The sequence below is a fragment of the Piliocolobus tephrosceles genome, chromosome 8, assembly GCF_002776525.5.
Source record: "Piliocolobus tephrosceles isolate RC106 chromosome 8, ASM277652v3, whole genome shotgun sequence".
Classification (NCBI taxonomy): Eukaryota; Metazoa; Chordata; class Mammalia; order Primates; family Cercopithecidae; genus Piliocolobus; species Piliocolobus tephrosceles.
Window position 1 is genome coordinate 96,423,472 of NC_045441.1, and position 16,738 is coordinate 96,440,209.

At 33.7% G+C, this 16,738-nt stretch overlaps 1 protein-coding gene across 2 annotated transcripts in view; it reads right to left on the reverse strand.

The window, feature by feature from the left end:
• The window catches only part of RELN (reelin), a 519,467-nt gene that overhangs the window by 350,269 nt on the left and 152,460 nt on the right, over nt 1–16,738 (reverse strand). For both annotated transcript variants that reach the window (XM_023192552.2, XM_023192551.3), the window contains exon 3: nt 14,477–14,612. In XM_023192552.2, the coding sequence (XP_023048320.1) occupies nt 14,477–14,612 (136 nt within the window). The remainder of the gene's footprint in view (nt 1–14,476; nt 14,613–16,738) is intronic.

The window sequence follows — 16,738 nt, forward strand, 5'->3', positions numbered from 1 at the left end:
AAGCTGTACAATAGTGAACATTGGAAATAAGCAAAATGTCCAGAAATAAGAGAATGATTATAAATACATTATAATACATCCACATAGAAATTGAGCCAGATGATGTTGTAGATGCATATTTATTGGGAAAACACTCATAATGTAATGTAATGTTAGGGTTTTTTTCAAGCTAGATTAGAAAATAGAATGTATAATAGAACACCAAGTTTGTAAAAACTAAAATTGAAAACACACTTATTTATTTATTGGGAAATATACATAATGTAATGTTATTTTTTTTAAAGCTAGGTTAGAGAATAAAATGTATAAGAGAAGCTCAAGTTTGTAAAAACTAAAATTCAACACACACACATATCTAGAGAAATATACCCCAAGATACATATTGTTCTTATTTCTGGGATAGTGGAGATATGCATATGTGTGTGCATATGTGCAGGTGTCAGTGTAACTGTGCATCTCTATACATACATAAATATTTGCTTAGCTGTATTTTATATATATAGGCATTGCTTTCATAATCAGAAGGTAAAATTAAAACTCATTTTAAAATAAGTCTTACTGTCAAGTTTAAATATTAAAATCGACTCTGTTTATGACATATTTATTTACTGAAATTCTTTTAAATTATAAGTCTAAACTAAGACATTTTGCTTTCTAACCCAAATGTGAAATACAGAAAGACAAAAAAAAATTAACTCAATACTTTTACACAAAAAACAACAAAAACAAAACTCAGAAAGACACAATGTCTGAAACAGTTGGTAGTGGGGTAAGTATATATTCCAGATATCATACAACCCTTGGATTAAACAACTTAACTTTTTAAAGAAAAGCTTGGTTGGGAGTTACCGAAGTACAATATGGAATTGAAGTTACAGAATAAATACTCTTCAAGAGAAGTCTCTGATTCCCTTTGATCTTTGGAGAGGTCATCTCCTCATGCTCCAAATGAGCCATTTAAAAATCCTCCCTTACTATATATTTGTATGAGATATCTGATTGCAGAACAAATCTGAATATTTTGAAATATTAAATATTTGAAATAATGAAATATTTGAAATATTAAAATGAAATAATGAAATATTTGAAAAGCAAAATATAATATTTAAAAATCAGGAATTATTTTCACTGATCAGAATTAAAAATCACTGATCAGAATAAAAATCAGAAATCACTGATGCCTTAGAGCAGTTACTCATGCTCTCAGTTTCTTTTAATAAGTTTCTATTTTCCCTAAGTCCACAATTATTGCTTTAATTCTTAATATCCAAGATCTTTAAACAGAAATGAACACTAAACCCTTGCTCCTATTTATAAGTTCTGGTGATGTATGAATATAGATTTAATTGTTCATTTACAAAATATACAATATAAAAATCTCTATAAAACTATCCATTTCAGCATATCTTTAAAAAATTTATCCAATGTGGCATTTATTATAAATAAGGAAGTCTGAAAAATATCACATATTTCATTTAATATCTTAGGGCTAAATAATACCATTTAAAATTCCCTCAGATAAATTTATTTGGATTTATTTATAAAATTATAAAAGTAGTAATAGCATTTCATTTTAACACCAGAAAATAATCAATGCCATAGTTGGCATGATACTTAAAAGACCTGATGTTTTCACCTAATGTGATTGTAAGGTACACTTTTCTGTTCCATCTTTCCTTCCCACACACAAATTCATTCCATGTCAAATCCCTTAAATTCCTCTTTTGAAGTTTAAAATTAATTCCCATGATTACTTTTCAATAATCCTCCATCTTCTAAAAATGCAAAATATGTTTATAATTTCTGAGAAATTAGATGACATCCCAAATATCCTATGTGAGTATGTGCTATGCTTTTAAAAAGAAAAATACTCATTCTTAAGAAAAAAATAACCTATTAATCAAGGAGTCTGCTTCTGTAATTAATAAGAACAAGGTAACAATTTGCTTTAAGTGTCCATTCATAATGTTAAATCAGTGTTAAATTATAAAGAATTTCCATGGAAATATACAAGACATCCACCTTGATTCTAAATGAAATTCATTATGAGCAGCTCTATTATACTGAATGGCAAATGTATTCTTAATAATGAGGCACTTGATGTGTTATCCAGAACTGGGGTTGACAAGAAAACCACTTAGCTTCACTTTCTAATAATATTATAGCAAGTAACTGAAAAAAGCGCACACGCACATTTAATTTTGAAAGGAAAACTTTAAAGCATGTTTATCAAATCTCTAAAAAAATTTTTATTCATTTATTTTTTAGTGTTTTACTTATTTGTAAAAAAAAAAAGCCATATCAAGAGTAACTTAAACAATACCGAACTTTTTAAATATAACATTTTCTCTGTAGATTTGTCTAAGGTTTTGCTATTTTACAAGCTCATCTTGCCCTTACCATCAAAAGTCCGTAACAACAGATGCTACAATAATTAAAAACCTATCACTATAGACTCTTCCATCACATTACAGACTAGGAAAATGAAGGAGGTTTATGGGTGTCCTTGTCTCACTTTATCCACCTCTTCGTGGTTGATGTGTAGGCTTTAATGTGTATCCTTGCACCTCTCCTTCGGCAGGAAGCCTGTCTCTGGGGATCACTTGCAGAAAATAGGACATTGAGTCCATAATTAAAGTAATCTCTTTCCAGGCAGATGCTGCAGTTGGCTCTGTTATCACATATTACAAAAGGCATCTTGAGGGTTATAAAATGTGCAGCAAATAGCTTTGGAGATGAGAAACAGCAATTTTTCATCTAATTTTGATCCACAGACATGTAAGTACTGTATTGCTACTTTTTGGTTTTGAGCCAAATAACTATTATGGTGCTGAGATGAGCCAGGCGGTAACCAAAATTAAAGAATACTTTAGCTTTTATCCTCAAAGTGAGAAAAGCTCTTTTGTAACCATCTTTGCACTTAGCAAATAAGGATGCCATCTCAAATCTGAGCATTAATGCCTGCAGGCGGATTTAGAAGAAAGGCTTATATGGCTTAGCTTTACAGCCACACTTTCAAGATATTTACTTAGGTTAAAACCAGGGGTTGATTAAGGGACCTACCATCTTTGCTCCTTTGCAACTACAGTGTACATTTTTAATTAGAAGGCTTTTCGCTGTTTATCTTTCCTGTAAAATTTAGGACATTGCTCTTTGAAATATATGTCAGCCCGGATAACGAATATGCTCATGCTATTCGTAATCCCTTCTATAAATACTAATAGTGGAAATACATGGAGGAGATTTGACTAACACATTTTTGTTTCCAGCTTTGAACTCGTCAATGTGGATAACCAAAACCTCACTTTAATATTGTGAGGTGCTAAAATACAGATGGAAATAATAATTTTATTTAATATTTCTCAGTGCTAAATAAAACATCAATATGCACTGATTTAATTTTAAATAGGTTATCTTATAATTCCAGGAAAGATGTGGCTTGTATTTTTTTATTTCCTCAAATTGTTTTTCTTTTAACTTTGTGATTCGTGTAAACAAAGTTTTACATGAATTCATGCCATCAATTTAAAAATATTATTAATATTAACCTTTTAAATTTTATATTAGTCTAAATAGCATTCACAAACCATAAAAATCTAATTTAATAATATTTATACTCTAGCATGTTTAAACCTTCATAATATTTAGAAGAGGAATGTATGCAATGTCATTTAAATTAGTAAAGAAAATCAACTGCAAATCAAAAATTCAAATTATTGATAAAATTTTGTTAAATTACCAAATTGGTATTTTCAGAGCACCTAAGATACTGTAATATAAAGCTAGCTGTCACCAGTGCATGCCTAAAGGTAGAAATGGCAGAGTATAAACTCTAATTCTATAACATAATCTTCTGGCATATTCGTGCATTTTTCCACTCATGTAAGCATGTATTCATTCATCTATTCAACAACTAATGTTTAAGGAATCACTTTGCTCAAATATTTTCATAATACTACCTGCAACTGAAATACTAGAGATACGTACTGAGTATTCTGCCACCTGAAAGACAGGTTTCAATTTTGTATGTTTCCTTCAGCTTAGTCCACACGCAGGTTATTTCGTTCTTAGGTAATTGCCCTTTTATCCCTAATAATTTTTTACTTATTTTGCCTGTTATTACTATAGTAACACTAGCCTACCTTTGGTTAGCACTGGCCTGGTATGTTTTTTTCCATCTCTGTACTTGCAGTGTTTTTGTGCCATTATGTTTAGTTTTATCTCTCAGAAACAGCATGTTGCTGTATTTTTGTAATTGCATTCTGAAAGTCACAGTGATTTGCCTGGTGAATTTAATCTGTTTATATTTATTGTAATTGATAATTTACTTAAAATTATTTGTTATCTTATATTATGCTTTATACGTCTATGATTTTTTAATTTACCCTTTTCCTTTATTCTGATGTTTTAACTAACTGTTCTTTAATCCTTTGCCCTTCATCTCCCTATTTTTGAAGTTATAATTTTATTTCTGTTCTTTACATTTATATCTTTAACAATCAACTGAGCCCATAACCTTCCTGCAAAATAATTTGATGACATTAGAAAACTTTAACACTGATTTCCTTTTTCCTCCAAAGTATACATTAATGTTGCTTCATATATTTTAGTTATATGTTGCCTTTAAATTCTATCCTAAAATAATTATTGGTATATATGTTATACGTAAATTTATTTGCATGTAAAATGCCGAGAGTTTCTAATGTTCTTACTAATTTCTTTACTCACTATTAATTATTGTATCACACTACAATTTCTTGTATCCCACACTTTCCTTCTGGGTTTGTTTTGACTGAAGGACATCCTTTAAAAATTTGCTTTAACATGGGCTATGTGCGGTAAAAATATTAAAGTGTACTTTTTTGTACAGTTTGATATCTTGTTTTGTTTTCACACCTGACTGATACTTTACCTAGGTACAGAATTCTAGGAGGACAATTCACTTTGATGATATTGTTCCACTGTCTTCTGGCATCTCTTGTTGCTGATGAGACCACTGCCAGATTAAATTTATAGGTAATCTGTCTTTTCTATTTTGTCACCTTTGATGTCTTCTGTCTTTGATATACTGAAGGCTTATCATGACCTGTATCAGTACTAATTTATTTTTTCTTGCTTAGATAGAAAACACACACATCTTCCTTAGTTCTAGAAAATTTTCTGCCATTATCTCTTCAAATCTGTCTTACTATTTTTATTCTCTCCTTCTAAAACTTCAATTAGTTGTTAATTTCTTCACTTAGAGTTCTGCACAGATTACTAATGTAAAGCTAGATTCCACATGTTGAGGGTTTTATCTTCTTATAAGTACCTTATCTTGACCAAAGGCTCCATTCAGATGACAAAATTCTTTGCTGTTTTCCCAGTCAGGCTTCAATCAGTGGGCCCAGTTCCAGCTCCCTCTCCTTTCTTATCTCCTGCTGTCTTTTAAGAGGCTCCTGACAATAGCTCCAGGCCCCACCTAGGTTAAAACTCCAGATCTAGGACCTAAATCAGGTTTAAGAGATGTGTAGGCCACCACAATGTCAGATCCTATTTCTTGACCCAGCTTTGATATCTCTCCTTTCTTCTTGAAACCAGTGTTTTCACTTTCTTTCAAAACACTGTGTGTGTGTTTGTGTGTGTGTGTGTGTGTGTGTGTATGTGTGTATTTGCTTCATTTTAGCTAGAGTTGCTATTTTATTTCAGTGGGAAGCATTTCTGCTATGCCAATTCAATATTCCATGATGCCAGAAATCCTCTACGAATATATTTTTATGTGTTTGAAATTGTACCACAGAAACAAATATTTTGTTTATGTCACTTGATATTCCAAGCATCTCTCATTGCTATACTATCTTCATAAATACTAATTTTTAAAAGCAATACAAAGTGGTAGTATAGGATGGTGGTTTAAAGAACACGTTTTAGATCAAAACACACCTGTCTTTGTGAGTTCTTGAAGCTCTTCCTTCAATAACAGGTGGTTCTAGGAGAGTAAAGGAACTTAGTAGGCTGCCTGGTATACCAGTACTCAATAATTAAAGTTTCTTTTTTTATTATTATTACTATTATTACCATCATTATCATAAAATAGAGTTTCAGATTCCATTAATGTCCATTTTCATATTAATAGTTAGTCTTCCAGACTAGCTATTTTTTAATATTAGGTACGTGACAGTAAGTTTTCATGCATAAGGGCACATTTGAAAAGATGCAGAATCTAAAATCTTGTAGCAGGGAAGTGGAAGATCAGCAAGGGGAAAGCAGGGACTGAGATCCAGGCACAGGGGCAGGCAGAGGAAATGCCTTAGCCCAACACAGCTAAAGAGCAGCACTAAGTCCTGGGCACTGTAAGGGATGATAACTCACTTGTCATATTTGGCTACCATTGTCCATAAAATAAAAAATCATAGAAACTGTTGCACTGGCAAATAAAACTAAAATGAACAATTAGGTAAATAGCCCTTACCATCTTATTTGGTGAGTTTATAAGTTATGATGGTTCAAGTTCACATAACAATGGCAAAAAACTTAGTTTTGCTTTCTTCCTTCTATGTGTCCTTTGAATTGCATGGTTAATTTCCGTAAATGTCACGGTAATATTTGGGGAAAAGATAACTCAACAGATTATCTAATCTTATGCGATACAACAGAACTTTCTGTAATGATGGAAATGTTCTATATTTGTGCTGTTCAATAAAATAGTCACTAGCCATATGTGGCTACGGAGAACTCAAAATGTGGCTGGTACAACTGAGGAACTGAATTTTTAATTTAATTTTAATGAATTCAAACTTAAATAGCCACACATGGCTTATAGCTATCATGTTAGAAAGTATGGTGCTAAACAAATTTTAGAATGTGTGTATGTGTGTGTGCTTATGTGTGTGCTATGGTTTAAATGTGCACCTCAAAGTTCGTGTGTTGGAAACATAATCCCCAATGCAACAGTGTTGAGAGGCAGGACCTTTAAGAAGTGATTAGGTCATGACAGCTCTGCCATCACGAATGGATTAATGCCATTATTGTGGGAGTAGAGTAGGTACCTCAGGAGTGGGTTCCTGATAAAAGGATGAGATGGGCCCCTTTCTTCTTTCAGGCATGTTCAGTTTCTGCCATGTGATGCCTTCCACCACGTTATGACACAGGATGAAGTCCCTCACCAGATGCAGCCCCTTAATCTGGGACTTCCTAGTCTCCAGAACCAAGAGCCAAAAATCTTCTATTGTTCATAAATGATCCTGTCTCAGGTATTCTGTTACAGAAGCACAAAACAGACTAAAACAATGTGTGTGTGTGTGTGTGTGTGTGTGTGTGTGTGTGTGTGTGTGTACACACATACATATCTATATATCTAAATAGGTCACAGAGGACAAAAGTTCTTTAAAAAATTCTTATCTGAAAGAAGCAATCAGTTTTATTTCACATTTGTAATAAGGCCTTAGTATACAGAGACTTTACTAAAAATAGAGTTTAGTAATATGCTGTTGCTAGTATCCAAATAACTATACTGGCAAACCATAGAGTTCTTGCTGCCATGGGAAAAATTTATTCACCTGTTTCTCAGACGTCTTTGTCATCAATGTTTTTGACTGTGTAGGCAGTCTGGAAAAATGAAATTTCACATTTCTAAAACTGGTTTAATCAATTCCAATAATAGGGAAATAACCCAAATCTCTGCCCACACCTCATTTTAAAAGTTTCTACTAGATTTAGAGAATGTCTAATAATTATAACAGATAAAAATTTTAGATTTACTGACTTTGGTCTTTTTGCTTTCACAAATGTCCTATGTGGTTTCCAGTAAGAAGTGCCAAGCACAATAGTAATCCCATCTTAACCACAAAGCCTTGTAATAAGGAACATCTTGTGGATACCAAGTTCAGACCATTTACTTGAGTGATCTCCATAAGTTCTCACACCATTACATTACATGAGAGGAAAAGAAAGGAATAGGTTGTTTTGCTATAGCTTTTTATTCTTATTTTTTTTTTGCTTCTGGGCTCAACATCAGGAAAAAACTAACATTTTTCTCTAAAAAATAAAAAAGCAGAGATTAAAAAAAGGAAGAATAGCAAATCTGCTAACACAACTATTTGCTGCAGCATAAAATTCCATAGAAACAGGTACATCTTTGGACCCTTGTTAAAAAATATTTTATTACTGGAATAGAAGATTTTCCCATGGTAAAGCAGTTCCATTTCTCTGATGGTCTTATGATTTTGATACAAAGCAGCATCCTGCGGAGATGCCAGAAGATTCCCCTAATATAACCTGTGCTGTTTATACCATGACTTCTTGGAAGGAGGAGGAGACAAGAAAGGAGAAAAGAGGGGGGAAAATGAAGGGAATAGCTTTGCTCACTGAATGTCTTAAAATAGATATGTTGTACAATTAATATAACAAAAATAATTTTTCAAGCCCTCTTGGAGATTTATTGACATATTTTATCTCAACCATACTTCCTAAAATTAAAAACTAAATCCCTAGGAAGCATTCTGACCTCAACCATTTGACCATTTGCCAAAGTGTTGACACATAAGAACACACATTAATTAGTCCCTGAACTTAGACTTTCTCCATGTTAATGCCTAACTGGCTATTTAAATGTGATGAAAAACAGGGGCCTATGAGGAAGTAAGAACTATCAGTTAGGCTCCTAGTTATTTACCTTTAAGGCTAGACAATTTTTTTTTATCTTGTCATATAGAGGTATATTTTTGAGCAGCACTGAAATTGTCTCAAGTTGGGAGATGTCCGCTTAAAAACAGAAAATCAGAGCGTCAGAAAAAAAAAAAAGACATGATTTAAAAGAAAGATGAAATTTCCCCTTTAGAACACAGCATATCCAGTTTTATCTCAGTGCATAGGTACAATCATTTCAGACTTAAATGGGAAGTAATTGATTTTTGCAGTAAGCTATGTACACATGCAGTAAGCTATGTATAATCTAGAAAGTAAAAGAACATTTGTATGCATCCATTGTTGGCATCTTTATCCATAGGTATGAATGCACTTCCAATAAACACACCCATGGGGGAATCCTTGATCTTATTTCAAATGTTTAAGTAACAAGGCAAATACATCTGTGATATGTCCATCTGATGAATGGAAATAAATGGGCAACCACACTATATTTTCTCAAGAATTCTCCAGACAGTCTTGAATGGCTCTCATCAAAAATTAAAGGCATCTGAGATACACTGAAGGCACCACTTCGAACCTCTGCATCTGTATTATTATTTTGAGCCTGGCAGGTGTTCAGAAAGTGCTAGTGTCTTCAATTTTTTAAATGATTTTTTTTTTTTTGCCTTCTTGTTTAGCATACTTTAAGAAAACCATCCCTCTAGGAGATACTTTAACATATCAAATGTTCAAATATGATCCTCTTAATGTTCCTCTTTGCTGACCTAAGTTCATTATTTGTCCATGCTCAGTATCTTAAATAGGATATTGCTTGGTTTATTCTGTTTTCAGTTTTGAGAAAGTTCACATAAGATTAAATCATCACTAATTTAGGCACAAATCTGATCTTCTTTTATGTTCCATTTTAATCCTAATATTATGCTAGTATCTCTGTCTAGACAGTTAAACCTAAACCTAATTGTGATGAATTTTGCGTGTAATTCACACATTCCCCATATGAAATACCCTTGCGATGAAGGATAGGATATGATCAATATCCACATATCATACATAACAATATCAAACCCATGTTCTTCATATTTCAGAATTTTAAAGTGGCACCCCTCATTATTTGAACGAATTCAATAATATTCCTATATTCACATAGAGATAGATTTCAAAAGTAGATAGGAAACACATGTGGGTCACCTGGAAAACTTAGAGAGATTCCGATACCACACTGCAAACTCTTATTTAATTTTCATTGTATGACTATTGTATTTTACCATGATAAAATAGACAAGTGATCATATTAAAGGCAAATGGAGTGAAGTAGCAAAATCATCTGCTTTGAAACCAGACTGCCTTTGAATCCAGGCTGTGTCACTCACTAGGTGAGTTACCTTAGGCCAGTGATTTAACATCTCTGTCCTTCAGTTTCCTCATCTGCAGACTGAGATAATAATAGTACTGACTTTACAGAATCACTGAGAATTAAATGGATTAAAAGAGGTAAATAGAAGAGTGGCTGGCACACTGTAAATTTTCAAAAATATTATTAATGTTATAGTTGTTATTTTACAACCCCCTTTCCCTGGTAGTTTCTTGCTAATTTTTAGGGTTAGATGGTTTGGAGATTGACTTTCTTTCTTCTTTTTTTCCTTCTCTCTTTCCTCCTCTCCCCTCTTCCTCCTCCTTCTTCTTCTTTCCCTTCCCCAAACCCCTTGGGACTTGGGGATAGGGGACTGATATCCAAGAAGTTTGGATGATTAACTGCCTCTTTTAACTTGAGACTTACTAGTCACTAAAGACTATAATCAGATATAAAAGTGAAAACAAATTATACTGCTACAGGATCTGAATACCCAGCAAATCTTGAATTAAAATTAACACTTCAAATATAAATTTTATCAACAGGTGTCATAAAAGTAATGATAAAATAATTTTGGTCATTTTTCTACATTTGTACCAGTATATCTATCACTTTATCCTGAAATCATCCAGTCCTCTGTGTCTCTCACTTGATTATTTTTAACAAGAAAGGCCATAAACAGACAGCCCAAATGACTATGTGGCTCAGTGGTTTACCAGTAAAACACAGTTTATTCAGACAACATGCCTCTTACTCTTCACTGGGAAAGGCACACACAGCACATTATATAATCATCTTGAATTTCAGTTCAAATGCTTCCTAATTCTTACTATGGGATTTTAAAAAAAGGATTTTAAATAGGTAACTAGGGTTTCAAAAATCACAGAGTTTGCATCATACATTGGCTGTACTAAAATGAGATTGCAGAATTGACTGTAGTGTCAATTCAACTGCCAGCATTAGAAAGACCATGTAAATGGTAAATGATAAATGTTCATTTCTGGGTTTCTTCCAGTACAATGCACCATCAATTGTACGACGTTAAAAAATAAACACTGCCAATTATAATTGTAGGATGCCATCAAATGTAAAATACAACCCTACTTCAGAGATGCCAAAATGTAAAAAATACCAACAAAACTGTATCTTATAATCAATGAAATGCAGTATCATTATTAGCTACTAACAAATATTTATTAAGAGCATTCTATTGGTCTATAGTTCAGCACTAGAAACTATTAGGTATATAAAAATATTACACACAGTCCCTGATCTTAAAATTCAGTTAGTAAAAGAAAACAAGCGTGTGGAAAATTAAATAATGGTATGAGTTAACTAATAACATCAAAAAGTCATACAGAACATACTACAAAATCATATAAGCATGGCTAAAGTTTAATTTCTAAGAAACAATCTTTCTTACCTTAAAAAGTAAAAGCCTTAATTTTTGAGGTTAATCAGAAAAGAGAATCATGGTATATTTACCTTCAAATGCCAGAGGCTTTGTGTGTTTTTAATATTTAAAATTAACATCGAATATTAGCAGTCCTCTTCAAGGATTCCTGGGCACTTGCTAATTACAGATACTAACTCTTATATATAGCTCTACTGAATATGTAATAAATATTATGGTAAAGAATAAAGGTAAAAAATTACAAAAATTTAGTTCAGAAAATTTCAAATAAATTGCTTCAGTGGCCCATGTTCAATTTTAACTTCTCCTGTACTCTCTCACAAACTGAGTAGGAAGAGATCAACAAAATCATCTTGCCCACAAAGGAAGCAGCTACTCCATGTAGCTTTCAACATTATCATGGCTTATGATAAAAAGGACTTAACCATTTGTCAAGAATGTTAAAAAGTGCAAACTGTATCATCAAAATTATACTGAAAGAAATGGGTGAGGATGTGTAAACTTTTTTGTAGTCAGTAAAAACTCTGACTAAACTGTATTTTTCCAACTAACTGCTAAGAAAACATTGTTTGAATTTAAGACTTAAAATATCTAAGTTATTTATCAGAAGAAAATAGAGTTTTATATCTCAAAAGTAGTGAGATCATAAGCTAACAAATATCAATCTTAAACAGATTCAATTAAAAACATATCTGTTTGGAAGTAGGCAGTTCTTTATTGCTGATATAGATATACTTTGTGTTTTGTCTTTCAAAACAGCAACTTTTATTTTACATTAAGAAGTTATGCATGGCAAGAATTCAATTCATCCTTGCAAGTGCCAATATGCGTAAGAGAAAGCATACCAAAAGAGTCAGGGATCACTATTAAGTTAAAGGTAATGACAACATTGACCATCATATAATTCAAGGGGAATTTTCCTTGACATCTTATATAAAAGACACTGTAGCACCTAATGGAGAATCAAAAAGAAATACGAATTTGTCCCTGTCCAATCTAACATAAAAGACAATAACTTAATTCAAACAACTATATAGTAAAATACAATCAGCACTACAATAGAGTTATAAGCAAAATGTGACTATACACATCAATGTTGTTGTTGATACCTTGGCAAGTTTTACAGAAGAGTTGGGATTTAACACGGGTCTTTAAGAACAGGTAAGATTTTAACAATTGAGGTTGAGATTGAAAAGCATTCCAGGCCCAGGAAAAGGCATGGAGAAAGACAGTTATAGAATCTGTAGGGAACTGTAGGAAGGCCTGCCAGTTCGGGCTCCACCACGAGGTGCGTGTCAAGGGAGATAAGAGAGAAGATAATAAACAAAGACATTGGAAGAGCCTTCAAACCTATGCCAAAGGTTTGGTCTTCAGAAAGGAGTTTTAGACTTAGCCAAATTTTCAGTAATCAAGGTTGCACTTTCAGAAGATCAACTGGACAACAATATGCAGGATATACTGAAGGAAAAATGGGCTAGAGGTGAGCAGGCAGACAAGTTAGGAAGCTACTGCAATCATCTGAGCAAAATGTACTGGAAGGAAAAGGTTCACTTATAGAAAACTTTCTGAGGGAGAAAATGATGGGTTTAAATATCAACCAGTTATGTGAGATGAGTCTGATGTTGGCAGCTTGGGTAACTCAGAGGATAGGCAGAAAGAGTATGTATTTCAGTGATGTCTGACCCATAGAAACCCCAGACACTGAACTGTTCGTCATCAAGAGGAAAGAAAAGGCAGTGGTAAATTTTAGAGTACACAGGTTTTATGGGATTTTGTCTGAGCAGAAAGTCTGAACAGAAACAAGATGCCTTCCAGCTCTACTTTGCTTGACTGCCCATAGAACAGCTGTTTCTGAACTGCCTTTGACTTTACACCATTAGCTTACTCATCTATTTGACAAACATTTAGTGAGGGCTGACTATGTACCAGGGACTGTTCTAGACAGTTGGGACAAATCAGTGAAGAAAACAACAACAACAAAAAAACAAAAAACAGACAAAAAATCCTTGCCTTCAATGGGCTTGCATTTTAGTAGGAAGTGACAAATGAGAAACAATGTTTGTAACTAAATAAGTGAAGGATATCATGTATTAGAAGTTTAAAAATGCTATGGGGGGAAAAAAGAACCCTGAATAAGAAGGATGAGACATGGTGACTGTGGGGTAGGGATAGGGGTTAGGGGCATAGTCTATACCAAGAGATGTCACAGTCATAGGCTTGGAACCATAGTATAGTGTTTACCTAAGGATGCTCTTGAGAACACTGCTCAAAACCTCCTCTAGTTTCCTCTAAATGAAAGCACCTGGGAGAGCTGTTAGATCCCTATAGAGTACCTGACTTCTGGCCACCACAAATTCCCTAAGCGATCCCATTTTCCTCTTGGCACTAATGGCCAGAAAGCTCAAAGCTAAATTTGTGGTCTTTTTCCAAAAGGCAGGTAAGGCCTTATAGCATTTTGTGACCCGTTTTCACCATATTTTCTGAACATTCATTTTCTAATTGCCCTGATTTATTTGATTATTTTTGTCTTTTAAAAATTGATAATATTTATTGCATATATTTATGGAGCACAATGTGATGTTTTCATATATGTTTACATTTGTGATGATTAAATCAAGCAAATTAACATATCCATTACCTTACATATCATTTCTTTGTGATGTGGATGTTTAAAATCTCTTTTAGCAATTTTGAGATATGCAATACCTTAACTATAGTCATCATGCTGTGCAGATCTCCAAATTTACTTCTCCTAACTGAAACTTGGTACCCTCTGAACAATTTCTCCCTGTTCCCCATGTCCCCTAACCTTCCGCCCCACCAATTCACTTACTTTTATTTTATTGCGTACTTTTGTCAGCTAAAATCCAATTTAGACTTTTGGAGGTACACATAAATATGCAAAAATAAACTGCTAAATTTACTTTTTAAAAAAGTTTTTACCTTTTTTGACAAAATTAGTGATTTTAATTAAGGTTAGATCTGTCAAAATAAAACACTTAAATAGTTACTCTATATGTAATCCCATGAGAATTCCTAAGTATTTGCCTTCTGTATGTATTGCAGACACTTTGGGTACTCACATGAAATTAACACAGCCTGTGCCCGCAGGTGGAGCAATCCAGATGAAGCTGAGGTTGGTTGTGGGCAGGTGACTCACGTGAGAGGCCACCACACTGCACATGAACTGGTTACCAAACTGGTGGTCAGACATGATCCCTGAGAGAAAGGAAGGGGAGTTGTTACAAAGACAAGAAAACAAAGAGCTGCCTATCACGGCATCACAGTATTTTCTGAATATTTTTCTTTCATGTTAAGGTTCTATGCTATTTGGCTTCCTAATAGTTATGTAATTTTTCACTTTTTATTGCTACAGGGAAATTAATCATTTAAAATATTATTGTTAAAGGAGTGACCTGCTGGAATCATTGCTATAGTATTTGCTTTGCTTTGATTTTGTTGATTGGTCTTTGCCTATCACCAAAAACCAACAGGACCAACCTGAAGTTAAACAAGGTTAGGTTTATTGGAACTGTCTGCAGCAAGAGAGACAAAACGGCATAGGGAGGTGGGAGGCATCTCAGTAAAAGGATGTCAGGAGAGGCTTGTTAAAATATTTAGGCTTGTGTTAGGTTATTTCAGAGGGCAGGTTGATCAGGTTTGCCTGGAAAACTCCCAAGTCCTATTCGGGAGGTTTCAAGAAAAGGTCCTTTGCCTCTGGATTTGGGGCTATCACAAAGTAGAGGCAATCTTTTCACTGAGTATCTTAGTTTGTTGTTGTTGTTTTAATCTCAGAGGCATGAGGAAGGGGTGAAGCTAAATCTGTGACTGGCAGAAAAGCAACAGCAGTCCTATGTACATGGAGGGGGATGTTGGTCACTTTTGTGGTTTGCTTCATGTTCTTAGTCTTGTCTGTGTTCAGGTATGTTACAGAGTGGTCTTGATTTTGCCTCATAACATCACAGTTGTAAAGTGGTCTTGTTAATGCTGATGTTCTGTGAATTGTTCATGTTCAAAATGAGAACATCGTGGCCTAGCTGTGAGCAGGTCAGCTCTAAGCTGAGCTATCAGGGGATGCTTTTCTTTTTTTAATAAGGTGATTATCTTAGGTGTATCTCAGATATAAAATAGTAATAAATAACAATTAAAAAACAAACAACCAAATTAACAAATGGCCAAAAGACCTAAACAGTCACCCCACCAAAAATGATACACAGATGACAAATAATCATATGAAAAGACATTCAGGATCATATGTCATTATAGAACTGCAAATGAGACAATAATGAGATACCACTACACTCATATTAGAATGTCCCAAATACGGAATACTGACAATACCAAATGCGGGTGGGATGCAGAGCAACAGAAAGTCTCATTCATTGCTGGTGGGAATGCAAAATGGTACAGCCTCTTTGGAAGACAGTTTGACAGTATTTTTACAAAACTAGACATATTTTTACCATATGATGTAGCAGTTGTACTTCTTGGTACTTATCCAAGTGAACTGAAAACATATGTCTGACAAAAACCTGTACACGGATGTTTATAGCAGCTTTATTCATAATTGCCAAAAGTTGGAAGCAACCAAGATGTCTTTCAGTTGGTGAATGGATAATGTGGTACATCTAGACAATGGAATGTTATTCAGCACTAAAAAGAAATGATCTATGAAGCCATGCAAACACATAAAGGAAATTTAATATGCTTATTACCAAGTGAAAGAATCCAATCTGAAAAGGCTACATAGTGTGTAATTCCAACTGTATGACATTATGGAAAAGGTAAAACTATGGAAACAGTAAAAAGATCAGGGGTTGCCAGGAGTTGAAGAGGGAGGTAGGCAGGATGAACAGAAAGGGCACAGAGGATTCTTAAGGGAACGAAACGACTCTGTATAATACTGTAATGGTGGATATGTGTCATTATAAATGTGTCCAAATACATAGAATGTACACACCAAGAGTGAACCCTACTGTAAACTATGGACTTTGAGCAATAATGACGTGACGATGTAGGTTCATTGACTGTACCAAATGTACCACATTCTGAGGCAGGATGTTGACAGTAGGGCAGATTTTTTTGTGTGCAGGGATAGTGGGTGTATGGCAACTCTGTGCTTTTTATTCAATTTTGCTGTGAACCTAAAGCTTCTCTAAAAAATAAGTTTATTATTTAAAAAAATTACTAAAAGCTTTGCCAGAAATGGGAAGTTAAATTTTAAATTTCTTTCATTTACTGGCTTTGTGACCTTGGACAAATGACTTACCCTCTTTGAGATCCAGTTTTCTTGTCTGTAAAATGGAAATACCATGCCTTCTATACCTTAAAGTTGCTGTAAGTAG